A 27,286-nucleotide genomic window follows, 5' to 3' on the forward strand; every position below is an offset into this window, starting at 1 on the left:
TTGATAAATCTCGAAAGGTTTTTGGATTTGACAAATCCAAAGATTCGCTTTTGTAAAAAAGAATCTTGTAGAATAAATAATGTCGTAAACACTATACAAAATGAGTTGTTTACTTGAAAAAGGAAGTTACTCCATCCCCTAGAGAATTGATGTAACACTATCGAACAAAGCGAGATAGTGGAGCAACACTTAGTAGCTGACACCGACTTAGCATTAAAAGAGGTTAGGAGCAAGGCTGAGTTTTAGATATCCAAATCAAGAGGAAATGAAACTTTATGACACTTTGTGACAATACTCTATTGACTCTATGGCACAATTGGATGGCTGGCTAGAGAAATGGGATACACACATGTCCATTTCCACTGTAAGTTGTTGAGTAAAAAATTTTTAGTTGTACTACAACAACAAGAGAGCAAAAAATAAAGAGCAAAAAATAAAGAGAAATAAAACAAGAGAGCAAAAAATAAAGAGAAATAAAATAAGAGAGGAAAAAGAATAAAAAGAGGAAAAAAAAGGTTAAATGATTTTACTTTTGTTAGGTTTATATTATTTGCTTTTTTTCTGCGCCAAATTTAAACTAATTGGGAAATCTGAACCAGCTGTGGTCGTCAATGCCAAATGCCTAATGCCCAGACGAGTAACAAAGTGGTGACTTGACTATAATCAAGCAAATCTCGGAGTAGTAAAAAAAAAGGGAACACTTGTCAATAAAGACTCAGTCCAGTAACAAAAAGGGAACCCTTTAACCTTTATCTACAATTACTAAGAAAATACCAAACTCTCAGATCCCAAACCTCAGATACGCTCATTTGAAAGGGGAGTGCGTTATCGAGGAGGCGCGTAAGACCAACTTTTCTCATGTTTATACGCGTTATATATCTTTTTTTTTTCTTTTTTTTTTTTTTTTTCCTCTTCTTTACAAGATAATTTTTGCTTTTCTTTTTTCTATTCTTTGTAAGTTATATTTGGCAGTATTCAGTCACCTATATTTAGTTTGTGTATTTCAAAGCCTATTTGTGTATTTGTGTATCTCTGCTGGGTTTGTGTTTTCTTGAGTATCCAAAAAACCTTATGTTAATTAAGCACCCAGAAGTATATTCTATTTTTAAATCTCTCGAGTATGAAACTGCAAAATGTCGGAATTTTTCGATTTGATTGATCAAACCCGTGAAATATATATATAAATATGTAGCAAAATTCCTTTGCTTTGAGATATAAGAGAAGAGAGGTATGTTCCATCTGATCATTACTATTAGATGCTTTTGAAACCCTTTTTGTCTATTATTTCGGTTGTTGCACTGGTAGTTTCCCTTGGTGATGCTCTAACTACCTGTAACCCATTAACAACGCTGTCTTGTCCCGCAAATCCTGCTTTAGGTGGCTCAATTTATGAAACTTTTAATAATGGTTTGGGGTCCTATTTTTCCAGCTTGAACAGGCAAGGCGACCTCACTACTGGTAATGATGGTTTGTCGTTGACTTTAGCTAAACGGTTTGATAACCCTTCAATTGAATCCAATTTTTATCTCATGTTTGGTTATGTGGAAGTTGTCCTACAAGCAGCTCCAGGAAAGGGAATTGTTTCTTCTTTTTACTTGCAAAGTGACGACTTGGATGAAATAGATATAGAATTGTTTGGTGGTGATGAATATGAATGGCAATCAAACTATTTTGTAAAGGGTAATACAAATACTTATGATAGAGGTGGATACCACCCTTTCAGTCCCAGCCCGATAACAAATTATCATACTTATGCTATAGATTGGACATCAGATCAATTGAGCTGGATTGTAGATGGCCAAGTCATTCGTACTTTAACAAAAGATAATCCGCAGGGATATCCTCAATCTCCAATGAAGATCTTTGCTGGAATTTGGGCCGGTGGCGATCCTTCAAATGCAGAAGGAACAATATTGTGGGCTGGGGGTATCACAGACTATACTCAAGCTCCATTTACTATGCATATCAAGTCGATTGCCGCAATTGATTATTCTACTGGTAGTCAATACTCATATAGCGATACATCGGGTACTTGGCAGTCAATTCATGCAGAAAATGGTGAGGTTAATGGTAGATTAAGCCAAGGTCAAAGCGATGCCCGCCTGTTACAAAACGGTGGTACCTTTGACTCAAACGTATCTCTAAATCAGGTAAATTCAGTTACCGCTAGCCTGACATTGAATGAAAGTACTACATCAAGTTCCAGCTCCTCCGAAAGTTCACTTTCGAGCACTTCCTCAGCACAACCAACAACATCGTCATCATCAACAACAACAACAACATCGTCATCATCATCATCATCGTCATCGTCATCGTCATCGTCGGAAACTTCAATTGAAAGCTCCAGTCTGGTTAATACTGCAACCACTCCACAGCAATCCAGTACAAGTATTGCATCGAGCTCAAGTTTACCCTCCACAGAAGCAACTACGAGGGAATCAGCAACAACTCCTGAGACCAGCACCTCTTCATCTGAAACGTCTGTTTCTTCTGTTGTCGCTGCTTCTGTATCCTCTGCTAGCATGTCGAGATTCCCAATTCCATTTATGAACTTGATCAGTTTAATGATGGTGCTGATAATAACCACATTTACTGTATAGTATATAGCATAGTTCATTTTCCATACATAAAAGTAAAAGAATAAAAAGAATAAAATAAAAAAGAAAATGATTATTAGGGTTGATAAATTTCTTTTACAAGCAGGTCGTTAATGTATTTTTCCCTTTCCGCACACAAGCCATCTATCAAAGCTCATATTTATATATATATATATATTCCTTAGAGGTAATCTGTATCATTTGTGTATCAATTTGCAATCAATGTTTTGTAAGACTTCTTTTCTTTTCTTTTTTTTTGCAATATTTTGCTGCAAAATGAGAAAATACATTTGCAACTAAAAATAAGCAGTGAGATTACAATATGTATTTTTAGAAACCTTTTTTATAACGTAATTGACTATATGTATACATTTAAAGGTAACAAGGGGCAAACTTGCTGAAATGTTTTTATGACAAAAGGAGTTTATAAAAGTTAAATAGTACCCTAAATAAAGTTGAATGTAATTATCAAATAGGTCCAGTTTAATATTGTATCAAACGCCAGTTGTTCCTTTTTGTCAATAAAAACTTTAGACCTTAAAACTAGGCAAATCTTACCAATAAAAGAGAACCTGGGGATAAAGAGTTACTCACAATATCTATATATATATATATATGTATATGGATCGGTTCTGTTAGCGATAGGGGGCTTTTATGGTTACGGATTTCTATCTTAGTGGATAACTCAAACCATTCTAAAATCACGAGAATAAAATATGAATATCAAAAAGTTTGAGTTGTTATTTCTTTCATCGAGTTTGACTGGATGGCCAAGCTGGTTAAGGCGTGAGACTGTTAATCTCAAGATCGAGAGTTCGATCCTCTCTCTGGTCGTATTTGTTTTTTCCCCATTTTTTTTCTCATTTTTTTTTCCATCATTTTTTTCTTTTTCAATCATCTATTTCTATCTAGAGTATATCTTGTGAAGTTCTTATTATCATTCAAAATCAATCATTCTTTTCCTTCTTAACTTTTTATACAAATAAAAAAAAAAGAAATTATCTACTTAAAGAGAAAATTTTCAGAATCGTTCTTCGTGCAAGCTCACGTAGTTGGCGGGGAAAAGACCCACTTCCCCTGTTTTTTCAAGTTTACCTGACCACCAATCCTCATCTACGAAATCAATTTCTATAATAATGTCTCCTTCTTCGAATCCGATTTCATTATCTTCGTCTTTTACATAATCATACTCTGCTGTTGCAGTGTGTCCTTTGGTAGACACTCCTGCTTTGTCTTCTTCTTCTTCTTGTTGCTGCTGTTCAGGTTCAAGTTCAGGTTCAGGTTCAGGTTCGGGTTCAGCTTGTCTTTGAGGTGGGAGTGGCAAGTTTCTTGCAGGCAACCTTGCAGGCTTTTCATCATCATCATCTTCTTCTTCGTCTTCATCATCATCAAAGTTTTGTCTTGGAGGTAAGCTTCTTTGTGGTAATTTAGGGGCGTTATCTTCTTCCTCTTTATTAGTCGTACTTTGGACAGGTGTACGAGATGGCAAGTTCCTTGCTGGTAATGGTTTAGGTGGCTCTTCTTCCTCTTCCTCTTCGTCTTCATCATCTTCTTCGTGACGTGTAGCAAAACTAGATGCAAGATTTCTTCTAGGTAATGGTTTAGGTGGCTCTTCTTCCTCTTCCTCTTCGTCTTCATCATCTTCTTCGTGACGTGTAGCAAAACTAGATGCAAGATTTCTTCTAGGTAATGGTTTAGGTGGCTCTTCTTCTTCTTCATCATCTTCAATCTTTGCCTGTTTTTCGAATTTTGCAGCAAGTTCAGAGGCATGAGTAATAGGCTTGTCTTTGGCTTCTTGATTCTCAAAAGAGTCCACACGTTCCTCTGCAGAATCGACTGTCTTGTATTTGCCGTGCTTTTCTGCCCAAATCTGAGCAGGTGTTTTCCCATTCTCGGCACCAAAATTCCTTGACAAGCCTCCAACAACTTTGTCAGATTTGAAAGAGTCATTTGTTCCAAAAGTAGGTTTGGCACCAAAAGTAGCTTTTCCCAGTGCCGTGTTTGCGTTTACGTTTGCGTTTGCCTTGTACTTGTTCGCTACCGAGTTGCCTACTTTTGGCTTTGGCAAAGAGGTTAACCTTCCATCATCATGATGGTCGTAAGTTTTCATGCGCTCGCTCAATGGCTTCAAATCTGTTGTATCTTCTTCATGCTTATCTCGAGTACCAGAATTGGCAGATGCCCTTGGCGTTGAGCTAACGGTATCTGACTTTTGCTTCCTCAATTCATCTATATTCACCTTGGTGGGTTTATATGCTGATGGGACATCTTCCAAGGGGCTCTTTTCAAAGTCTCTTTCCTCAACATCTTGTGCATCGCCCCATCCATCGTTTTTAGCCCATAGTTTTGGTTTTGGTTTTGAACTGGATACGACAGAGTGAACTGGCCTTCCTGTGGATTTTGGAGCAAAAAGATTTTGTTTGCTAGAGCTTGCCAAAGCGGGAGCTTTTGAAACAAATGGCTTTGAAGCGGGTGGAGGGCCAGCTTTAGCTGATGAAGTTGATGCACCGCTTTTTACCGTAGAGTATCTAGCACCAGCAGCAGAAGCAACCCTATTTAAAAATTCATCAACATCCAAGTCATCTTGTTCTCTAGCAGTTATTTGGATATGGTAGCCATTAAAGATCTTGGATACTTCTGCGAAATTGTTGGCAAATGACAACCTTGACTTTGCAGGAGCGTTATCGGGACACCAACCGAGCAAAATAATCTTTGAAACATCAGATCCAGGAACCGTTACCCTTGCTAATCCGAATTGGATTTGTCCGTCGGCAAAATTGCTAACAAACTCGTCTAATGATCCATCACCGCTTTCGGCAACATCCAAAGTTGAATTTTTATTCACGAGGTAAACGACATATGAAAAATTGGGATCTCCCCTGACAACTTTATTGTAGGATTCTTGTATCCTTTTGGAATTTGTTGAAAAGTCAATCTTCTCCATCTGTATAGCCTTATAATCTAATTTCTAATTGAACCTTGAGCAAACAATAAGAAAGGCCTTATATTTGAAAGACTTTTCTTTAGTTGCTCGAGATAGCGGGATCTTTTTGACATTGGCCAGCGATTTTATTCCGTTACCATAGGTCAATAAGCGCTACCATATGTATACTAACCAAAAAGAAAAAAATAGGTGTTTCGGCTCGGAAGAGAAGGGAAAGTGTGTGAGGTAACGGATAATTATATAGGTAAGATGGACTAGTTGATCTCTACTATACACAGATTTGCAGACCAGTTGAGATACTTTCTCCTAGCTGACACTATCGAGCAGAGCGAGATAGTGGAGCATATTAGTGTTACACTAGGGAGCGAAGCGAGCTAGTGGAGCAGTATGTAGAGAGTAGCGGCGCGAGATAGTGGAGCATACTAGTGTTAGTAGACACTATCGAGTAGAGCGAGATAGTGGAGCATGCTAGTGTTGGTGGCAGGTAATGTCAATAGTGTTAGTAGCAGCTAGTGTGCTCGATAGTATCGATAGTGTTAGTAGCAGCTAGTGTGCTCAACTATCTCGCTCTGCTCGATAGTATACGCCTCCTATTCTCAACAGATTAAACTTGTATATATGAAGAATCTATAAATTAATAACCCAATTTTCATCCTCTACACATTTACCACTATCTCGCTCTGCTCGATAGGGTCGGTGGCAGCTAGTGTTGATAGTCTATATACTATCGACTAGACTCGTTTCACTCGTCTAGTCTCTCTGCTCGATAGTCTGTATACTATCGACTAGACTCGTTTCACTCGTCTAGTCTCTCTGCTCGATAGTCTGTATACTATCGACTAGACTCGTTTCACTCGTCTAGTCTCTCTGCTCGATAGTGTCGAGTGTTAAAAACTAGATTTCACCAATGCATAAAAAAGACACCATAACATGACAAACCCAGCAATATTATTCAATAGATTCTGTAGATAGATTTCCTGTATGGGGTTCTTAAAGAACCTGCTTGCATCTCTTTGCCCACATATCATATGGAAAGTAGCATTTGTTGCTAATACCCCAATCACATAGAATAAAAACCCATTAAGCGACTCCAATGTCATTATACCTGCAACAGCGCCCAAGCCAAGGCATGCGACATCGTTGACATGTTTTATTTTTTGCAAATTCGTGTCAATGTTTTGCTGACTATAAAATTTCTCTGTCTTGCTCATTTACAATCCTTGTGAAGAATAAACACACTTTTCAAGTAAGCGTAACTGGGGAAACAGAAAAATAGAATTGACTCAATAGGTTTCCGTCTGGTTTATAGGATTGACTCTATAGGTTTCCGTCTGGTTTATAGGTTGACTCTATAGGTTTCCGTCTGGTTTATAGGTTGACTCTATAGGTTTCCGTCTGGTTTATAGGTTGACTCTATAGGTTTCCGTCTGCTTTATAAGCCCATATCTTTTTTCCAACAATAGAACAATACACACATATTGATACAAATACTCATTGCATCTACCAATTTCATTTTTTTCTTCCATTCATTTGTTTGGTGTGCGGCGACTAACGTTGGAGGAAGTCGAGTGGGAGATTGAGAGTATGCGCAGCGCGCTGCGCGCTGCGCGTGCGTGGAAGCTGGTACGAAAAAAACAACCCTTGACCCCACGAAAATTATCGCCATCACTTAGCGCCCGCTAGTACTATCTGAAGCTCTAACGTGCCGCTCTAACGTGCCGCTCTAACGTGCCGCTCTAACGTGCCGCTGCCTTCATGAATGACCAGCTAAGAAGATTTCTACTATATACACCGTCACAATTTAGCTATGACCTTGACGGAAAAGCCAAAAAGGAAATTCGAAAAGCTTTGTTTTTATCGATAACCGACCAAGGCAAATTTTTACATTGGTTATTTCCTGGTATATCGGAGGATTTCGTTGAAAAGGAGTTTGATTGGAAGTACCCCAATTATCTCAAGTATTTGGCTACGAAAAGAGACCTTGGTGAAACACATAGCAATTCTGCATTCCACTCGAACCGGCCATGCTCGAGAATTTTTCGCAAAGGAGAGCCTATATATAGATGTTTGACTTGTGGGTTTGACGAAACATGTGCCTTGTGTGCTCATTGTTACCAGCCTTCAGAACACAAAGGGCACGAGTCCTATGTTGCAATCTGCCGCCGAGAAAACGGAGGAGTTTGCGACTGTGGCGACCCAGAAGCTTGGAATCGAGATTTCAAATGTCCTTATGCCTTGACTGATTCCAACATGCACGATAGGAATTTGCCTAGCGATTTTCAAGATGCCATTGTAAGGACAACAAATATCATTTTAGATCATATTATAGATGTCATGGTGCGTAGCGATTGCCACCTTGACGAGTTGGAAGAGGAGAACAGTAAACACACTGTCGAGGAAAATACCCGGATTAGTGCCCTTGACCCCCACGTTTACGGGAGCTGCCCAACAAAGTTTTCTGACATGAATAATGGCAATTATTGCTTAATGCTATACAATGACCAAGTACATCATTATAGAGATGCCGTCCAACGTGTTCGTTTGGCCAGTAACAAATTTAAAGATTTTGCAACCATGGTTACAGAAAAGGTTCAGAACTATGGAAGGGCAAAAGTCGTTAGCTCAAAAAGTATCGAGGTATTACTAGAGAGACAGAAAATCTTGAATGCAACAGGATTGATTACTTGTATTAGGAGCGAGAGGGACATATTTCGAGAAGACGTATGCCACGAATTGATTGTATGGTTAAACGATTTTGCAGAAAGTGAATTTTTTAAAATCAATACTACAGCAAAGGATTTGTTCTGTAGTGCATTTTGCGAGCAGTGGCGACGTGGTGTTTCAATAGAGGAGGAGAAGGAGGGAGAAAGAGAAGATTCAACAGGAAGCGGACTCAAGATTGGAAGATTGAATCGAGATTTAACAATCCCTCAAGGGGGTCGACTACAACACAACAAAGCGGAACCCCCCCAGAAGCAACCACAAACTTGTTCAAAATGCCTTAGTGTGGTGCAAGATAAACATCTGACTCAATATGGCTCCCACTTGCAATATATGATATTCTTGGATGTGAGATTTTGGAAAGCAGCACGCTTTTTGTTGCGTGATATGTTCTCTACCTCATTGATAACTAATTTGAAGTTGAAAAATACACTATCATGCCAGTATGTTGATATTTACACAGTGACTGCTTATAATTTCCTAGTTATGGATCGCGAACCCGAATGGAACCTTATGTCGACATTATCGACACAGCTATTCATGAGTCCTGGAAACTCAAAGTTCATTATTCAACGTGGTGACTTCACATCCATTCTTTCTTCGATTCATACATTTTTGACTTGTGATAAAATAGTATCGTACAGCCCAAGTAATGAGATATCGCATGAAGTTTCCATCAAAAATCTCAAGAATAGGAGATGGGGCCAGCTCTTTTTTGATATCAGCTTTGTGATCAGTAGGGGAAAAGAGTATAGAGACGTTTTGAATAAAGAAAGTGTGGCTCTCATATGTGATATTTTGGAACTTTTCCAAGGAAGACCCGTTTTGAAGAGGGAAAAAATTGCTCATGTTGAGTATGAAAATCCCGATTATTCCACTATTTTTCAAGCAGTTCAGGCCATTTATAAGTTTGCAGAGCTAAGTGCAGATTCAATAAACTGTTTTGAAAATGGATGCATTCAAAGAGAGGAACGGGTTCGCTCCACTATATCCTATGTGCTCAAATACTTGATTCAACTAGAGCTAGGTGAGATGAAAGGAGTAAAGTATGAAAACACAGATATCAACATATGCATACCAGATGCAACTAGTCGAGAACCGATAACCGGAATGGCGGTGAAAGTTTCAAAAGTGGATTTGGATAAAGTCAGTTTTCTTCATCCATTGCATTCATTCTTGAGTTGGTTGATTGAATATGCAAGCTTTCCTAGCATGAATATCTTGAAAGAAATTTTTGATCAAGTGCAGATGGAGAGTTTGCACAAAAAACCCTGGTCCATTGGAAGTTTGATATTTGATTATCCAATAAAAACAATTGTTCTTTTATCACAAATTAAAGCAGGCTTTTGGGTCCGGAATGGGTTTAGCGTTAAATCGCAATTGCAATTGTATAGAAATACCGGCATTCGTGATCACGGATATATGAGGGATTTGTTTCTCATACAGGTTTTCTACAACATTGGACATCCAGATTTTGTAACATATTTGATTCTAGATAGATGGTGCCTTCTAGAGAATTGGTTACAGAGTCAGGATGATGACGATGATGATGATGATGATGATAATGACGCCTTAACTTATGACGAAAAGATACTACCTTATATGCTTGAAGAATGTCTCAATTTCTTTATACACCTTAGCACTGAGGTTGTACACTTGAAAGGCCTTTCAGAAGAGGAATTGAACAAGATCAAGATTAAACGGGAACTTATGCATAACTTGTGTTTTGAGCCAATTGGATACAAGAAATTGTGCTCATACATACCCGAGAGCGTGGTTTGCGACAAGATATTTGACATCACATTAAATGAGATAACTATCTACAAGCAACCTGTTGGACTGAACGATTCAGGGGTTCTCCAGTTAAAAGATGAATACCTCGACCAAATTGATCCCTACTATTTCAACTACACTGCTAATAGAAGAGATGACGCTTTAAAGTTTGTTAAAAATAGGAAATGTAAGAGATGGGGAACTTGTGCTGAGGATGTTGTTGTTGAACCTATGCTTATAAACGATGATGAAGATGGTGTTTTGGAGATTTACAAATCAACGGCAAACTTTTCCCTTTCGCATTACTTTAATGAGTTTATTATAAAAATTCTAATCTATATACAAAGGAACACCAAAGAACAAGTTGAGATCTTGTTGGATACTGTTTTGCATTTGATTCACATTTGTTGTTTGGAACAGATGATTGATGCAAAAAGTTATGGTAGTTTTTACTCCAAACTTGTCAAGTGGTCTAACAAGTACTCCACTTCCATTGTGGATTTGTTGTACAAGTTTCTTGCAGCAGGAAATTACGAATCGGTACACTCAAAAATTCGTGCAATTTTAATCGCTGTTAACAAAAGGCACCCTGATTTGTATAAAGTGATGAAAGAACAAAATGAACTGTTTGATCCAGAAGTTATGAGTACTGAACACGATAAACTGACACAAGAGAATGAAGCAATGAGAAGAAAGCGGATTGCTAAAACTAAGCAACAACATTTATTAGAGAAATTTAAAAGACAGCAAATTGAGTTTTTGAAAAATAACTTACAAGAAGATGTTGACGCCAGCGACGTGAAAATGGAAGACAATGATGAAGAACACGGCTGGACTTTCCCAGAGGAGCATTGTATATTGTGTAAAAATGCAACAGAAACAGCAGGCCCATTTGGTATTATTGCGCATATTGGACGATCGTCCACTTTTCGAAACGTTCCATTTGATAACGATTATTGGTTTTTAAAAGCTTTCTCAGACTCGGTAAATTTGAATTGCTGCGACGAGAAACATGAGACGACACAAATAAAAACGGAAAAGTGGAACGCATATATGGATACGGTGAAAAGCAACAACACTTTTGGTCCTGGATTTGATACAGTCAGCTCGGTAGAAAACAAAGTCGTATCGCTGACCTGTGGACATGGAATGCACTTTCTTTGCTACCTCAATTACGTTGAGAATAGCCGTGCAAGACAATTTCAAATAACAAGAAATACGCCGGAGAATTCAAACCTGAGAGAAATTCTTTGTCCGCTATGTAAATCAGTGAATAATGTTTTTATTCCTGTTTTTGCCAAACGGAACAACAGATCACTACTGGAGCTTGTATCTCAAAGGAAGTCCTGTTTCGGAAATTTAATCGAGAAAGAGGGGTTGTTCTTCAACACTAGGTTTTATGCAGAGTGCTCTTCATTGCTAAAAGGGGATGTCGAAGAAATGCTAACACCAGAGACAAGAGACAGCTCGTTTTGGAAAAGCTGGGCTATACAAAATAAGTCAAAGTTTGAAGCATTAATTAAAAGCATACTTGATGCCTTAAAATCAATAACATTTCCACGGATATTGGAACCTGAATCATCCATAATTTTGAGCAATACGATCAAGTGTGCGGAAATCTCGCTTCGGGGAGTTGCGTCTAATGAACACTTGGTGATACACCAGATACCTAATAGCACAATGATTATTTTGAGGACCTTGTGCGAGTTTAGGCTTTCAGTAGTGGACATGAAAATGGAGGCTTCTGGTAACGATTTGCACTGGAAGGGAGACCATCCGAGTTCAAGAATTGCCTCGAACATACTTTCATTATCTGCAAACCAAATCAACTCAACTTTAATAGAGGCTGATTTTTTCGATCTCTTGGTGAGCATAGTCCCAATACCATCACTTGGGGTTTGTTTCAACACAATATTGAACACAACTTTTGTTTGTCATGTGCTACAGTGTCTTTACATCATTCAAAAAGAGCTCAGTGCCCATTTTTTTTCCAAGACTCGTGATTACTCTATTGAGGATGTTCCCATTCTAGCTGGTGTTCCGATAGAAACTTCGAATCTTGCTTTGGCATGTTTCCAAATTCTACTGTGTAGTGATGATAATCACAACTATCACCACCGCCAAGCTAGTGAAGTTTGTATTTCTGGTTCAGTGATATACTCGATGTTGATGAAAACTGTAACACCGTTTTTGCGCCGTGCTGCCATATACGCATTTGTCCAAAGCGCAAATCTTGATGGGGTCGATCTGCTGTTTGATCCTGAAACTGAACAAGAAGCAGAAAAATTATGCTCCATGTTGAACTTGCAAACAGTATCTGAGGTGTTACTCCGATTATCCACTGCAAATACTTGGGAAAATGCAATTCTCAGTGGGTTTATTGACTTTCTTCGAACCAAGCCTGCAGAGCTATTTCTCGCTAAGAAACTTGAGTACCCTGGGGTAATCAAATTGATCGATTTACCGGAAAGATTGGATTTCTTTTTTTCAAAGTATTACTATCTGGACAAATTCGATAATCCACACCATCTCATCGAAGACCCTGCAATTTGCTTATTTTGCGCCAAGGTAGTAGACTTACAAAAGCAAGCTATAGGCTGCAACGAAGGAGAGTGCACAACACATTACCTTCGGGAGTGTTCGAGTGATGTAGGTATATTTTTACTACCAAAGGATAGGACGATGTTACTTCTTCATAAAACAGGAGGTTCCTTTTGCAGTGCGCCTTTTCTAGATGAACAAGGCGAATTGCCAGATGAGAATAAGCAATCAAAAGCTTTGCATTTGATGAAGCCAAGATACAATGAATTCACGAGGAACGTCTGGTTACAACATAATGTACCAAACTACATTGCTAGAAGCTTAGAGAGCGTATTAGACCCAGGCGGATGGGAAACGTTATAGTTCCCTCCTGTCATAAAATAAACAAGATAAGAAAAATAACAATAAAATTTTCACTTACATAATAATAAATTCGTCTTCATCATTGTCATCATTCCAATTGGTGCCATCCTCATCGTTTTCATCAACCACCGCGTTGTTGTTAAATATCCCACCTCTATTCAAATTGATTCCCAAACCGTTCACTGTTAAACCCGTCGAGTTACCAAACAAATTTCTAGTTACAAATGCATACAAACCTTGATTGACCCATAATTTATTTAATTCTTTAAATCTGAATTCGCTTAACATAGCTTTACCTTTGTACCCGAAAGTTTTCACTTCACCGTGCTTTGTTAAGTAAGGTGCCATAACTTCAAGGGCAATTGGTGTTTGGTTGATCAGTATATATATGCGCAAAACGGTTTTCTTTGGATTGAAAAACACTCCGATATCAGAAGCACACTCAAGCATATGGTAATCTAGCTTATTTTTCCGAATCCACTCCCCACAGACTAAGCAACGTAACTTGTCTTCAGCATCCAAGTTTGACAATCGCAATAAACATTTTTGGTAGTCTTGAGGCAACGTTGTCAAATGAACCACTCCTGGATATTCCAACATAAACTGGCTGTTATTGTTAGCTTTATCCTTTGGCATTTCAACTTTGCATACAGTCATAAATGTTTCTCTTTCAAAAGAATCATAGTAGTGGGTAAATATCCTTCGTAGTATCTCTTCAAGTGTTGGAATTCCCAATATCTTTGTTAATGGGTCTAAACCAAAGGGAGTTTTCTGTTTTTTGATTTCCTCTTCCATTTCTGAGTATCTGGGGTCACTAATAAAATTATCCCCTACTTGTTGACCTAATAAAATATCCTGAAAAATAATCACTTTTCTCAAGTAAACACACAAAATCTGCTGTAGTATTCGAAATACCCTTCTCTTGATATCATCTAAATAGATATCCAATTCCAGATCCGGATCCAGATCCAGATCCATTAGGTTGACTAGGTAATATTCGTACAACGAACAGAAAGGATCAAATGCTGGGTTGCTGCTACAGTCACTATCGCAATCATCCTCCTTTATGTCACCAGAAACGTAGCAATAATGCATCGTAGAGAAACGATGAAATACCCCCGCTATTATCTCACATATACCCATACGGGCTAAAGTGGCTAAGGATTCATTTGTTTTGAAAAAAAGCAAAAGCGTGCGACTAAATACCCCGTTCTGATAGTTTGAGATATCATTCTCTTCCTCCGATTTCTCTTTCTTCTGGTACGTTTCAGGGTAAGGTGAAAACTCCTCATTGGTCAATTCTGGTATTAAGATACAAACACGGAACAATGAACTTAGTAATGTTCTTCTAAATTTGGGTATTTGACTCAAGAAGCCAGAGTATGCGCTTACTCCATTCAACCTTGTGGCAATTTCACACATTTCAATGGTACTGGCAAATTCAGTCGCCCAGCTCATGTATTCAAGCTTGCGTTTGTCGGTAGCAAGTTCCAATTCCTTGAAGATATCGGAGTTTAGCGTTGAACTCTCAAAGGTATAAATGTATCTCAAAAAGGTCTTTTTTTGCGATGTTTGTCCATAATGAATAATGGACGAATAGTTTTGGGCAACAGGTTCTCCGTATAAAATACTTTGTAAGCGTGTCATTGTGGAGTTTGGAGCTTTGCCCACTATTGTTGGGAGGAATGATCTATACAAATTATGACACAAAGGGCAGGGATAGTTTTTCAGTCTTCCGGCACCTCTTTTGTAGCATTCAAAATGGATACCATGTCCGCAACTTGACAATACAACTTGCTCAAAATCTTCGCATAGGTTATCTTTGCAATCATAGCCTGTACCATAATCAGATTTATCGGTATCCGTATACAAATCATCATTCCAAAGACTAACTGCGCCTTTTGTTACTTTGCTGCCAAACTTCCAAAAAATTGGTGCGCGAGTTCTCACAATTAACACTCCAAAAGGTTTGTCAGCATCCTCCTGCTCACCACACAAAACACAAACACGATGATCAGCCTTATCTTTTTCCAAATTCTCCTCATGTTTTTCCCTCATTTCCTTATTTTGACTTAGAAACTGATTTTGTTTTTTAGAAAATTTCTTCAAAATCTTTCTTTTCCTTTCTTCCACTTTTCTCTTGGAGCTGGCATCGGCATTTGCAGACAAGCTTGCGCTTCTATTTCTGAACTTGGCTACGTGTTCCTCTCCAAAACAACTTACTAAATTTTCCATTATCCTATGGTCTTTTGAAAGCAATTGTTGAACGATATAGTCTGCCTTGCGAATAATAGAAGACGACATGCCGGATTCAACAATTGTAACCAACAAATCACATACAGGTATATCAACAAAAACTGGGTTGAGATACTGTTTACCGTGAATGGATTCATCATCAACTATAATCGCATGAATCAAGTGTAACAACTGAGGAAGGTATACTTCATTTGAGTTGTCAACTGCTACTCTCAAAAATTTATAGGTAATCTTCATAAACAAACTGGTCTTTGCAAACTCACCAATATGATTGTCAACTTCACTCAAACCACACTTGTCAATTATTGGCGTTAAAATGACATCTTCCTCTTTAATTCCTTTACTCCTTGAAATATACTTTCTCAAAGTTTCGGACATTGAATGAAATTTAGTAAGATCCAGAAACAAGCTCATTGGGTCAAGAACCAAATACATCGATTCTTTTAACTTGTAAAGACCAGTGTCCATGAGTGCCGATGGAGGTTGATAGTCAGCAATGGAGTATAGTAAATTATCAAATTCTGCTAGCGACGATACCCGCAGTGTTACCTTTGCCTTCAAGCTTGAGTATGATCTTGCTTTTTCGCATAAAGTATAAGCCATCAATCTCTTGGCCTCTACTGCGGCCTGTTCTTTCGGAGGCGGAGGAACAAACTTGCTTCTATCGGTTAATAAGTTATAAGCAATCCAAATAAACATTTCAACAATAGAAAAAAATCGATCCTCATAAACGGTTTTGTCAAATGTTTGCTCATTTGTAAACCAGTCAAATATTTCCCAACGCTTCAACATTTTCGTAAGAAGTCCAGACGGATCATTGCTGACTAAAAAGGCAAGTTGTTGAAGATGGAAATCGCAAGAAAAGGTAAACTCTGACATATCTGCACCAAAGTACATTGACGCTTGACGAGAGGCAGAAAGACCGTTTCGAATCCAAAAACCTACTTTGATCTGTGACGCCAAAACAATATTCCAAAGTGATTCACTTGAAATACTAATAACTTGCCTTTCATACTCTTTTAGTAATGGCAAAGCATCCTCAACTCCCCGAGCTTGTGTCAATAATGAAAGAAACGTCGTTAAAGGATAAACAAGGCCATGGTGATGGTTACTTACTCTATAAGATTCCTCTCTTACCCTTTGATCCTCATCAATTTTGCTACCCTTCAGAAGCTCCAAAATTGTTGATATAGAAGCATCCGACACTGGATTGTCGTATTGTGAAAAAGCCAAATTTCTTAGTGCCTCAAATATCGGAACTGAGATTGCAATGTGATATCGAAAAAGAAACAGTTCTTGCTCAACGTGCTCGCCTAATTTTCTTGAGAGTGGTAGGTACCCTTGAAAGAGTTTCAAAAAGGATATGATGAAAGCCATGTTTTGAGGGTACATCAACATAGCTATTGCGTCCCCACTAAAAGAACTCGAGGTAAATAATCCAAAATCATGAATAGCACGCGCCACCGCCATTTGGATCGTTCTCTCCCGATGTGAGTCCTCTCCCAGAAATGAAAATACCTTATGCTCTTGCTCCCCATCGAAAAATGATGAGCTCTCCTCGATGATGGTAATTACTGGATTGAGTATGAATCCTATCCCAACATTGTTTAAAAGGTTTTGCACCGTTACGGGACAAGTGTATAGTTGAACGGCAATCTCACTAATCAAATTTAAATGATCTTCACGGTCCGAGTATGCAAATATTGTCAATAGTCTTGGGTAAATTTCTGTAAATTGTCTTGCAAATACTTGCTTAAGATCGGCATTAGACACCAAAAGTGGAATCAAGATTGGGACCAACTTTTGCCGTACTAATTTCGGAAATCTAATTTGAAATATCAAAAGCGATTGAAATCTCGAGAAGTGTTCTTCTGACCTATTACTACTTCCAGATACGGAGTCATCTTGAAAATCTTCTTCCTGGTAATTCAAATCTGAATCAGAATAGTTTAAACTATTAATGCTGTCATTATTGGTAAATTTGTTATCCAATGGTAGCCCATTCCGATAACAACTTAATTTCAAAACTTCTTTTACTGGAGATAAAAAGTCAGCAGGGACAGCTGTAGAAAAAACAAAATTTTTATCTAGTAACAACTCTGATAAGATTCTCTGGCACCGAGCTTTAAACACGTTGTTTGTAGAACTCAAAATATCCTCTAACCAAAAGAAAATGCCTCGAACAATAAAATCGCGCATATAATCGCGAGCGGAAACGATAGTGGCTATTAAACCGCCTTCTTCAACTATATTTTTGAATCGCAAGAGACCTTCGCACCTCCCAGACTCCATCAAAATGCAATAACCTTCTTTGTCAATTTTTGATGCAATTTCAACGGCCTTGTCATCTGCAATACCTGTGCATCTTTTGATCGCGTAAACTGCTTGATTAACGTCATGAAACTCATCATTCCAAAGTAGTAGGTACCATTTGGAATCCGAGTTTTTATCGGTTGCACCGCCATAGTGACTACTTGGTAACGACGCATGATTGGACCATTTTCTTGGATTAATTATATTTTGCACCTTCATGAGATCATGAATCATGGGCAATGTGGATATGGACAAATTAGTCACGTCTAGTATATAATCTAGACAAATTTCGATTGTTGAAGCTAGAATCTTGGGATCAAGGTTTTCTATATCTTTTTCACGTAAAGCAGCTTCGCTGTCTACCTTTTGAGTGGAACATTTACAGTGTAGGGGATTGACGAAAGCTTCGGGATCACCACAGTCACATACTCCTCCTGAATCACCTGAAGATGTATACATCTGTACACTGTGATCAATGTGGTCCTCCTCATTAAAGCAATAAGCACATAAAACGCACGTATCATCGAAACCACAATCTTCGCACCGATAAACAGTGTCATTGCATTTGAAAAGCCGAGCACACGGTTTACCAGGAGGGTGGGAAAACGATGTGGATTGTGATAGTGCTGGCTTATTAAAGGGAGCAACTGTTTTTAAAACTTTCAAATCAAAATTAGATGCCTGAAGGTTTTGTAGATGAGATATAAAAATATCGGGGAATAAACAATTCAAATAATTAGCCTGATCTGTAGCCGAATAGTATAGCGCGTTGAATACCAATTGCTTGACCAGTGATGAATCCTGGTAATTCAACAATGAGGGCAATTCAACTAGGAATCGTTTGAGGTCATCAAAATCCATCGAGGAAACGAAAATCAATGAAAATCAATGAAAATCAACCGCAAGAGGGCGAAACCTTGAATGTGGAGTTTCCACAATGACAGGTAGAACCAAAATCCAAAAAAAAAAAATAATATATATGGGTCAATAATCTGTATCCTTAAACAACCGAACCTGTGTTCTTATAACGACTTGAAGCTTCAAAAAAGGAGGGGGGGAGGGAGGGGGATCTGTAAAAAAAAAAAAGGGTGTAAATTGGGAGCTTTTTTTGGTCCCTGTAACGATACACTAATAACCAAGCACAAATAAAAACCCACCAACTTCTTCTATGTCCATAAACCGTGACCCAAGATCAGTTAACCAGCCTATATTTAATTGCCATCTAAACAAAACCCTACAGTTTAAGTTTGTCGTTACAGTTTGGAAAGTTTTAAAAATTAATTGTCATATTTTTTTGATGTCGTAATTTTCATTTTGAGACATTGATTTCAATTATAAGAATGTGGAAGAAAAAAAGGTGAGAGATGATGTGTTTTATTTGAGTAGGATTAATAAGGTAAGGTAAGGTAAGGTAAGGGGTTGTTACTACAATTGGTGATAGACTTAGTCAGAAGTTTTGATTTGCTAAAAGGGTATATTAGTATATTGGTATATTTGAGCTTATTTTTAAAATGGATACAGTTTCAGGGCCTCAAGAGCAATTTGAGTTGATAACAAAAGGGTTACAGGAAGTTTTAAATCCACAGATTATCCAGGATGTGTTAGAGAAGGAGAAAAGACCCTTGAAGATTTATTGGGGTACTGCTCCTACAGGTAAACCGCATTGTGGTTACTTTGTACCTATGGTAAAATTGGCCCATTTCCTAAAAGCTGGTTGTGAAGTTACCGTGTTGTTGGCAGATTTGCATGCGTTTTTGGATAACATGAAGGCATCGTTGGAGGTTGTTCAATATCGAGCCAAATATTACGAGTTTGTCGTTAAGGCGATTTTGAGGTCGATAAACGTTCCAATAGACAAGTTGAAATTTGTTGTTGGATCATCTTACCAGCAAAGCGCGCCATACATTATGGATCTTTTCAAATTGTCAAACATTGTATCGCAAAATAGTGCCAAAAAAGCCGGTGCAGATGTTGTTAAGCAAGTGGCAAATCCTTTGTTATCTGGACTTATTTACCCCTTGATGCAAGCTATCGATGAGGAGCATTTGGGAGTCGATGCCCAATTTGGTGGTGTTGATCAACGGAAGATTTTTGTTTTAGCCGAGGAGAATTTGCCAAGTATTGGTCATAGGAAAAGGGCTCACTTGATGAATCCCATGGTCCCAGGATTGGGACAAGGAGGCAAAATGAGTGCTTCAGATCCAAATTCAAAAATTGATATTATAGAGGAACCCAAAATTGTCAAGAAGAAAATCAACAGTGCTTATTGTGCTCCGGGAGATATTAACAACGGATTGATTGCCTTTCTCGAATATGTGGTGCAGCCAATCCACGAATTGAAAACGGGAAAAGATGGCTCTTTTGAGCTTATCATTGAAAGGCCCGAGAAATATGGTGGACGAATAACCTATGATTCATTAGATCAATTGAAAAAAGATTACGAGGAAAACAAATTAGCGGCACCAGATTTGAAAACAGGTGTTGCCGATAAGATCAATGAGCTTTTAGCCCCTATTAGAGCCGATTTCGAAAAGGATGAGGAATTCCAATCGGTACAAAAGAATGGTTACCCAGTAGAAGCACCAAAACAGGAAAAGAAGGTGAAAAAGGTAAAGAATAAAGGTACAGGATATCCCGGTAAATCATCTTCGCCAGCAGATGCCACATCAGAAGCAGCTACAGCTACGGCTACGGCTACGGCAGATCTTGCAACTGTAGAGGATAAACTCGATGGTGTAAAATTAGTATAGCAAAGTTGTTTGTTACAGTCTTTTCCTCTTTTTTTTTTAACACTTGTATAAAATTAGCTATATAGAAATACACATGGTAGCACCGGAAAACATGATAACCAACCAATCAATTGAATTTCGAATACAATTATTCAATTTTCCACTTTTCTTTTATAGGAAGAGATATAATACAAAGCTTTAGTTTATAAACCTTTACTGACAAAACCAATAGGCAGGTAAGGAACGGTTCTTTTATATTTTGGCTTACTTAATTATTCACAATGTCGGTATGTGTTTGCTCAGCGAGTGTCTCGGTGTTTTCTTCATCTATTTTATGAAGTATAAGGGTTTCTTCAATTTTACTTTTTTTGAAATAAAGTGTTATTTTTCAGGTTTACTAACAACCTCTTTTTCAGAAAATACTCGGACGTCTATTTGAAAGAAACTCCATTTTTGTTGCTACAATTTTTGCTGGTGCTTTTGCTTTCCAGGGCTTTTTCGATGTTGCTATAAATAAATGGTGGGATGCCCACAACCACAACAAATTATGGTCGAATGTCAAAACCAAGTTCATAGAGGGTGGTGCTGAAGAAGACGACGATGACGAGTAAAGAAATATCCGTTTGTTTTTTTGCGAATATGAACTAGAGATGTAAGGGAATTATTCAAATGTGACATATTTAACTGATCTATATTCATCTTGAAAAGGATTATTACGACTTAAATGTTGAGAATAAACCGTTTTCTTATTTCCATGTGTTGAATTTACTTGCTAAATGTATAAAGATATATTTGTCAAAGATTCAAATTCCAGTGGAACTTATCAATGGTAAGGGCCCGCTGGCATTAGAGCCGATAGCAAGGTGTAAAAGCCACTTTACCTTGAACTTTTCCAATACTTTTCTTTGAACTCTTTATTCTTCTTGTCCTGATTCAAAAAAAAAAGAAAAAAAAAAAAAGATCAATATAGCTTCATCTCATCATCTCGATAACCAATTTATACATCTAATCCCTTCATTCTCCTTTGCATTCCCACTAATATTGAATTTTTCCCTCGATGGCGGTTATAAATCAACCCAATAGTCAGATAAGGTTAACAAATGTGTCCTTAGTGCGAATGAAGAAGGGTAAGAAACGATTTGAAATTGCATGCTATCAAAATAAGGTTCAGGATTGGAGACAGAAAATTGAAAAGGACCTAGATGAAGTATTACAGATTCCACAGGTTTTCATCAATGTATCCAAGGGACAAGTCGCTAATAACGACGATTTGATGAAGGCTTTCAATACCACAGACCAAGATCAAATAGTGTTGGAGATTTTAAATAAAGGTGAGATTCAATTGAATGAGAAGGAAAGAAATGCAAACTTGGAACAAAAACAGAATGAGTTTTTGAATATAATATCGACGAAATGTATAAATCCAAGATCTAAAAAGAGGTACCCTCCTACCATGATTGAAAAGGCTTTAAACGAGGTCAAGTTCCATTTGAATCCAGCGAAAGCAACCAAGACCCAGGCTTTGGATGCCATTAAGGTGCTAGTCGAAAAACAAATAATACCTATAGCAAGGGCCCAAATGAAGATAAAAATAACTCTAACTAAAAAGGCGTATCAAAAAGTGTATGAGAACGAAATCAAGCCTAAGATAGACCATTTGGAAGAGTTGGATAATAATGGAAAGCACTACGAAATCACTGGAATCATTGACCCAATTAATTATAGAGTTTTGGTGACGTTGTTAGAGGAGAAAGATTTAAAGAATGAAGCATCCTTGGAAGTTTTAGATATGTCGGCCATTAAGGAAACATAAACGATGCATCTATCTTACCTTGTAAACTCACTTTTCCTCTATCTATTTTCTCCCTCTATCTATTTACTTCCCTCTATCTATTCTCTCCTTTCGCTTTATCTTTTCCTTACCAGTGTACCCCCTTTATCAAGATTTATTCTTCCTTACCGGAATATCTTTACTAACAGGAATCACACCTTTTCTTACAGGAATCTTCACCCTTTCTTACAAGGAATCCCAATTTTTCCGCTGCCTCGCTGAAAAATTTGTTAAAGCAAAAAAGAAATGAAAAAAAAAAAAAAATTCTTTTGATGCCCCTAAGGTTAGAGAAGTTATACTTGGATAAAAGATGGCAACTATAGTATTACCAGAGGGAGATGTTGGAGGTTTTAAGGCTGTTGGGAAATACAGTACCCCAACTCGTCGTCCAATTGAACCTGTTGGACGCTACTTCTTAGCACATGCATCTAGAACTCTTAGGGGCCATACTTGGTCAGAGTTTGAAAAATTAGAAGCTGAAAAAAATGTTGTGCAAATAGAGTCCAATGAAGATGAAGACTTGGGAGACGAGGAGCAAAGCGAGGAGTTGCTAGCTCATGATCCAAGAGAATGGAAGACTGCTGATTTATACGCTGTTTTGGGATTATCTCATTTGAGATACAAAGCGAACGAAGATCAAATCAGAAGAGCTCATAGAAAACAAGTCTTGAAGCACCATCCAGACAAGAAGTCCGCTAGTGGCGGGCTAGAACACGATTCGTTTTTCAAGATTATTCAAAAAGCTTTTGAAGTTATGTTGGATCCTGTCAGAAGAAAACAGTATGACTCGATTGATACTGCTGCTGACGCAAAGCCCCCAAATCCAAAATCCCAATATGATTTCTTTGAAGCTTGGGGACCAGTATTTGAAAGTGAAAGTAGATTTTCTAACAAACAGCCCGTTCCGTTGTTAGGTGACTTGGATACTCCAAAAGACAAAGTTGATGCTTTCTACAACTTTTGGGGTAAATTTGATTCTTGGAAGACATTTGAATTCAAAGACGAAGATGTTCCTGACGACACTGCCAACAGAGATCACAAGCGTTACATTGAGCGCAAGAATGTAGCAGCAAGAAAAAAATTCAAACAAGAAGACAATAAAAGACTTATTGCATTAGTGGAAAGAGCATATAGTGAAGATCCAAGAATCAAACTTTTCAAAGAAGAAGCCAAAAAGGCCAAAGCTGCCAAGAAATGGGATAGGGAAGCTGGCTCGAGGAAAGCTGCTGAAGAAGCTGCTGCAAGGAAGGCTGAAGAAGAAGCTGCTGCGAAAAAGGCTGCAGAAGAAGCCGCAATTGCCAAAGCTGGTTCCAAAAAGGCCAAGGAAGCCGCCAAAGCCGCCAAAAAGAAGAATAAGAGAAGCATTAGATCTGCAGTCAAGGACAGTGAGTATTTCGGAGATGCATCCAAGAGCAGTGATATCGATGCTGATGTTGATTTGCTTATTGAAAAATTTGATGATATTAAATTGGGACAAGTTGCAGATAGTTTGAAAGACGCTGATGCAGCTTCTACTAAGGCAGTAATTACGGGCGCAGCTAAAGAGTTGGTTGCAGCCGGTTCTTTGGATGGTTCATATTTAAAGTATTTCCAAGTATAGAAGGGAAGAAAGAAAGAAAAAAAGAGGAAAGAGGATTTTGTAAATTTCAATCATTAAATACGTTGACTAGTCAAGGTGTGTTGAGGCAAAAGGGAATTAAAAAAACAACAAAAGAAGAAAGAGTTTACTTTTCTTCTTCTTTTTCTTCTTCTTGCTCTTCGTTATTGTCATCATCATCTGGAATAGCCATATTTTGCTTCAAAGGAAGTGCTTTTAAATGATAATGCTCCTTTCTTTTCTCCTCGAATCTTTTATGTCTCTCCTCAGCTGAAAGAGGTGTTTCTTCAACTTCTTCTTCATCATCTACATTGTCGGTTGAATTTTGCTCTTTGATCACTTGGCCACCATGGAGCGATGCCAGAACATGGTGTGGCGCTTTATCGTATTCTCCCTCTCCCAATTCGAATTCGGGAATATCTTGTTCGTCTACCACTTGTACATTGGCAGTAGCATTTTCATCATCGTCGTCGTCTCGATAGTACTCACCTTCTGGATTGAATCCTCCCTCGTACGGTGTTTTTGGTTCGTCTATTTTCATCTTAGCGCTCTTCTCTTGCTCATTCTTGTATATATTGACTTCGTCCCACTTCAAGTGCTCATGTGATGGCAGGGACTCATGGTCATGGTCATGGTCATGGTCCTGGTGCTCTTTCTTCTTTTGAGCAATCTTTGCTCTGATTTCATCACCTCTTGTAGAATTGGCTCTCAATTGCGCATTGAGCCTAGTGTTCTTGATAACTTCTTGTCTGTCCAAATGATCGAGATGGTGTTGCAATTGTTCATCACTTTCCTCGTTATCAGACTTGTTTCTTAGAATACCTCTAGGATGGTCACTCATGGGTAGGTACAGCTTTGTTAGAAATAATGTGTCTAAAGCAAAAGAGAAACTAGTATCTTGAACAATTGTTTGTATAAAAGTTACCAGTATCTGAACAATTGTTTGTATAAAAGTTACCAGTATCTGAACAATTGTTTGTATAAAAATCACCTATACAACTTAAAAGTATCAAGAGTCACCAGAGAAATTTACAAGTAAACTTTATCAGTGAGCTTTCAGACTAATCAACGCACAAACATTCAAGTTTCTCAACGTACTTATTTTTTCGCTTATTCTACGGGCATTACATTGCGCCAATACGTTACAATCTTTATGGGCCAGAAAATAACCAGCTAGAGGAAAGGTGCCGAGGCGTTATTTATAATTACGCGGCCGCGAGATGAAAAGCTCATCCCGCACATACATTTAACAGTACGTACCAATAGCACCCCTCTAGATAGATAATCTTTTCTCTACTTTCTTTACATAACCTTTTCTTCTTTCTTTACATAACTTTTTCTACTTTCTTTACATAACCTTTTCTCTACCTTCTTTACATAACCTTTTCTCTACCTTCTTTACATACCCTCGTCCCTCTCCAACTACTCTTTTCTTTTAAAAAGAAGGTTTTGCTGGAACCTTCATCTCAACAGTGAGTGAGCCCCAAAAGAAAAAAAGAATTTTAAAAAATATACAAACACATACATTTCTTTTATTACGATACAAGGCTTTTCAAAAGAGAAGCTGTAGTTGCTGTAGTTGGAGATTGTGGGGCATTAACTTGACATGGGACAGGCGTTTAGTTTTGCGAATGTGTTTGCTAAGCTTTGGGGGGTTAATAAGGAAATTCGGATACTTATATTGGGACTTGATGGTGCTGGAAAAACAACCATTCTATATCGATTACAAATGGGCGAGGTTGTAACAACCAAGCCCACGATAGGATTCAATGTGGAGACTCTAAAGTATAAGAATATAACTTTGAATATCTGGGATCTTGGAGGACAGACCTCGATAAGACCGTATTGGAGGTGCTACTACAGCAATACATCTGCTGTCATATTCGTGGTCGATTCAACCGATAAGGATCGTATCGATACTGCATGCAAGGAATTGCATACGATGTTGAAAGAGGAAGAGCTACAGGATAGCGCACTATTAGTATTTGCCAATAAGCAGGATCAACCAGGCGCAATGACTGCAGCGGAAGTATCGCATGCTTTGAGTCTAACGGATCTAAAAGATCGAAGCTGGAGTATCGTTGCATCAAGTGCTATAAAAGGTGAGGGTTTAACAGAGGGTTTAGACTGGTTGATGGATGTCATCAAGGATGAACAATTGTAAATTAAATAGCCTACAGCATAATTTGGATTATCAACCCTTTATCAACTCTTTATCTTCTTCTTCTATTTTTGTTTTGCTTCTTCCCATGTTTCCCTTTCCTTGACACGTTCCAAAATGGTCTTGATCATCTCGTTACCAATTGCGTTTGCTTCTTGAAGCATAGGTTGGAAAAAAGCCTGGGTCTTGTTGAATTCTTCACGGTAAAGTTGAAAGTTCCCAAACTTAATTATTTTCGCCCATGTTTCTGAGGCAATTGTAAAGTGTAAATCATCCTGCCGAAATGTCGAGTCTGTTGCAGCAACCTCTATGCTTTCTTCTAATAACCCTGGTGTACAAAAGACATATTCAGTAACACCCAAAAATATTCTGAATAAGGGTGTTGAGCAAATGATGTGGTCGTACGGTACAATTCCCAAATTGTACCAACTATCTGCTATAGCCAACAATGAAAGATGGGAGTTTGGCTGCTTACCTTCGGGTGGAGTCTTGTTTAATGAAAATTTCTCTAAAACGCTGTCATCTAATAAAAGGTTGTGATCGTTTATATGATGAAACAAAAACTTTTTCACTTTTTGTAACCTTTGATTCAATTCATCCTTTTTGCCCTGGATCATCAATGTGAATAATTCAGTTGTCGATTTGGAATATTGTATTACTTGGTCATGTGCTGATGGATTCGTGATAGCCAAGCCCGCATAAACATGCCACTTGTTGGAGTATATTCGTAGAGATATGTTTATTTTTGCATTCTCTATACCTCCTATCCACTTTGGTGTTTTCCATGGATACTGATTACATGTTCTCCAGGCAACACCCATGGATAGAAACGCAGCGTGGGTGACTGCTTGAGTGTCGGCTGTGATCCTGTCATGTTCCTTTGCTGTCAACTCCACCAACTTGGAGTTCAAACACGAAACAAGTGACTTCACAAATCGTAGCGATTCATCAGTAGATCTATGGCGAATAACCACCAAAGGTTGACCTGTAGTGTTGACTTTAGGACCATGCAAGGAGTGTAACGATATTATCTGAGTGTCACTGGGCAAGTGCTTCTCGAATGCTTCGATTTCAGGAGCCTTGCAAGAAGTTTGTCCACCAACAATTGCGCCATACTTTGACGAAGGACCATAAGTGGCAACTATCTTATCAATGTTCTCAGCTTCTACACTATAGATAATGTAGTCTGACTCTCGCGAGACCAAGTGACCATTACGTTTGAGTCCAAACTTCTCTTCCTTGTACTTGGATACCAATTCTTCATATAATTCTTCACGATCACAACCTATAACTTTCCATCCAGCCTCACTAAATCGTCTAGCATAAAGAAGTCCCATATCCCCAAGTCCAATGATACCAATAACTTTGGATTTTTTGAATGACTCAGACTCATCCCGTCTCTCATTGATCGTCATCATGTAACCACCAGCAAATACAAAGACTATAGTTTGTGTACCAAA

At 38.2% G+C, this 27,286-nt stretch overlaps 11 protein-coding genes across 11 annotated transcripts; 7 read left to right on the forward strand and 4 right to left on the reverse strand. All coding sequences in view use genetic code 12, as the record gives it.

Annotated features, from left to right (window-relative positions):
- Positions 1–1,256: 1,256 nt before the first annotated feature.
- CRH11 (transglycosylase) lies at positions 1,257–2,600 on the forward strand (the record flags this gene model as incomplete). Its single annotated transcript, XM_049325821.1, has 1 exon — positions 1,257–2,600. The coding sequence occupies one exon, from the start codon at positions 1,257–1,259 to the stop codon at positions 2,598–2,600; it is 1,344 nt and encodes a 447-aa protein (XP_049178460.1).
- Positions 2,601–3,618: 1,018 nt separating this feature from the next.
- ABP1 (Abp1p) lies at positions 3,619–5,541 on the reverse strand (the record flags this gene model as incomplete). The annotated part of the gene is made up of 1 exon (XM_049325822.1): positions 3,619–5,541. One exon carries the CDS (start codon positions 5,539–5,541, stop codon positions 3,619–3,621), a length of 1,923 nt encoding a protein of 640 aa, XP_049178461.1.
- A 1,755-nt stretch (positions 5,542–7,296) lies between these two features.
- KGF56_004389 (putative ubiquitin-protein ligase) lies at positions 7,297–12,939 on the forward strand (the record flags this gene model as incomplete). Its single annotated transcript, XM_049325823.1, has 1 exon — positions 7,297–12,939. The coding sequence occupies one exon, from the start codon at positions 7,297–7,299 to the stop codon at positions 12,937–12,939; it is 5,643 nt and encodes a 1,880-aa protein (XP_049178462.1).
- Positions 12,940–12,993: 54 nt separating this feature from the next.
- UBR1 (E3 ubiquitin-protein ligase) lies at positions 12,994–18,369 on the reverse strand (the record flags this gene model as incomplete). The annotated part of the gene is made up of 1 exon (XM_049325824.1): positions 12,994–18,369. The coding sequence occupies one exon, from the start codon at positions 18,367–18,369 to the stop codon at positions 12,994–12,996; it is 5,376 nt and encodes a 1,791-aa protein (XP_049178463.1).
- Positions 18,370–19,019: 650 nt separating this feature from the next.
- TYS1 (tyrosine--tRNA ligase) lies at positions 19,020–20,258 on the forward strand (the record flags this gene model as incomplete). Its single annotated transcript, XM_049325825.1, has 1 exon — positions 19,020–20,258. One exon carries the CDS (start codon positions 19,020–19,022, stop codon positions 20,256–20,258), a length of 1,239 nt encoding a protein of 412 aa, XP_049178464.1.
- A 260-nt stretch (positions 20,259–20,518) lies between these two features.
- Positions 20,519–20,848, forward strand: QCR9 (ubiquinol--cytochrome-c reductase subunit 9; the record flags this gene model as incomplete). Its single annotated transcript, XM_049325826.1, has 2 exons — positions 20,519–20,524; positions 20,654–20,848. 2 exons carry the CDS (start codon positions 20,519–20,521, stop codon positions 20,846–20,848), a joined length of 201 nt encoding a protein of 66 aa, XP_049178465.1.
- A 446-nt stretch (positions 20,849–21,294) lies between these two features.
- On the forward strand, positions 21,295–22,050 carry KGF56_004393 (guanine nucleotide exchange factor; the record flags this gene model as incomplete). The annotated part of the gene is made up of 1 exon (XM_049325828.1): positions 21,295–22,050. One exon carries the CDS (start codon positions 21,295–21,297, stop codon positions 22,048–22,050), a length of 756 nt encoding a protein of 251 aa, XP_049178466.1.
- A 328-nt stretch (positions 22,051–22,378) lies between these two features.
- On the forward strand, positions 22,379–23,668 carry ZUO1 (zuotin; the record flags this gene model as incomplete). Its single annotated transcript, XM_049325829.1, has 1 exon — positions 22,379–23,668. One exon carries the CDS (start codon positions 22,379–22,381, stop codon positions 23,666–23,668), a length of 1,290 nt encoding a protein of 429 aa, XP_049178467.1.
- Positions 23,669–23,792: 124 nt separating this feature from the next.
- On the reverse strand, positions 23,793–24,506 carry KGF56_004395 (uncharacterized protein; the record flags this gene model as incomplete). The annotated part of the gene is made up of 1 exon (XM_049325830.1): positions 23,793–24,506. The coding sequence occupies one exon, from the start codon at positions 24,504–24,506 to the stop codon at positions 23,793–23,795; it is 714 nt and encodes a 237-aa protein (XP_049178468.1).
- An 888-nt stretch (positions 24,507–25,394) lies between these two features.
- ARL1 (Arf family GTPase) lies at positions 25,395–25,829 on the forward strand (the record flags this gene model as incomplete). Its single annotated transcript, XM_049325831.1, has 1 exon — positions 25,395–25,829. One exon carries the CDS (start codon positions 25,395–25,397, stop codon positions 25,827–25,829), a length of 435 nt encoding a protein of 144 aa, XP_049178469.1.
- Positions 25,830–25,891: 62 nt separating this feature from the next.
- TYR1 (prephenate dehydrogenase (NADP(+))) lies at positions 25,892–27,244 on the reverse strand (the record flags this gene model as incomplete). The annotated part of the gene is made up of 1 exon (XM_049325832.1): positions 25,892–27,244. The coding sequence occupies one exon, from the start codon at positions 27,242–27,244 to the stop codon at positions 25,892–25,894; it is 1,353 nt and encodes a 450-aa protein (XP_049178470.1).
- Positions 27,245–27,286: the final 42 nt, after the last annotated feature.

The sequence above is a fragment of the Candida oxycetoniae genome (assembly GCF_023343755.2).
Source record: "Candida oxycetoniae strain CBS 10844 chromosome Unknown scaffold14, whole genome shotgun sequence".
NCBI lineage: Eukaryota > Fungi > Ascomycota > Pichiomycetes > Serinales > Debaryomycetaceae > Lodderomyces > Lodderomyces oxycetoniae.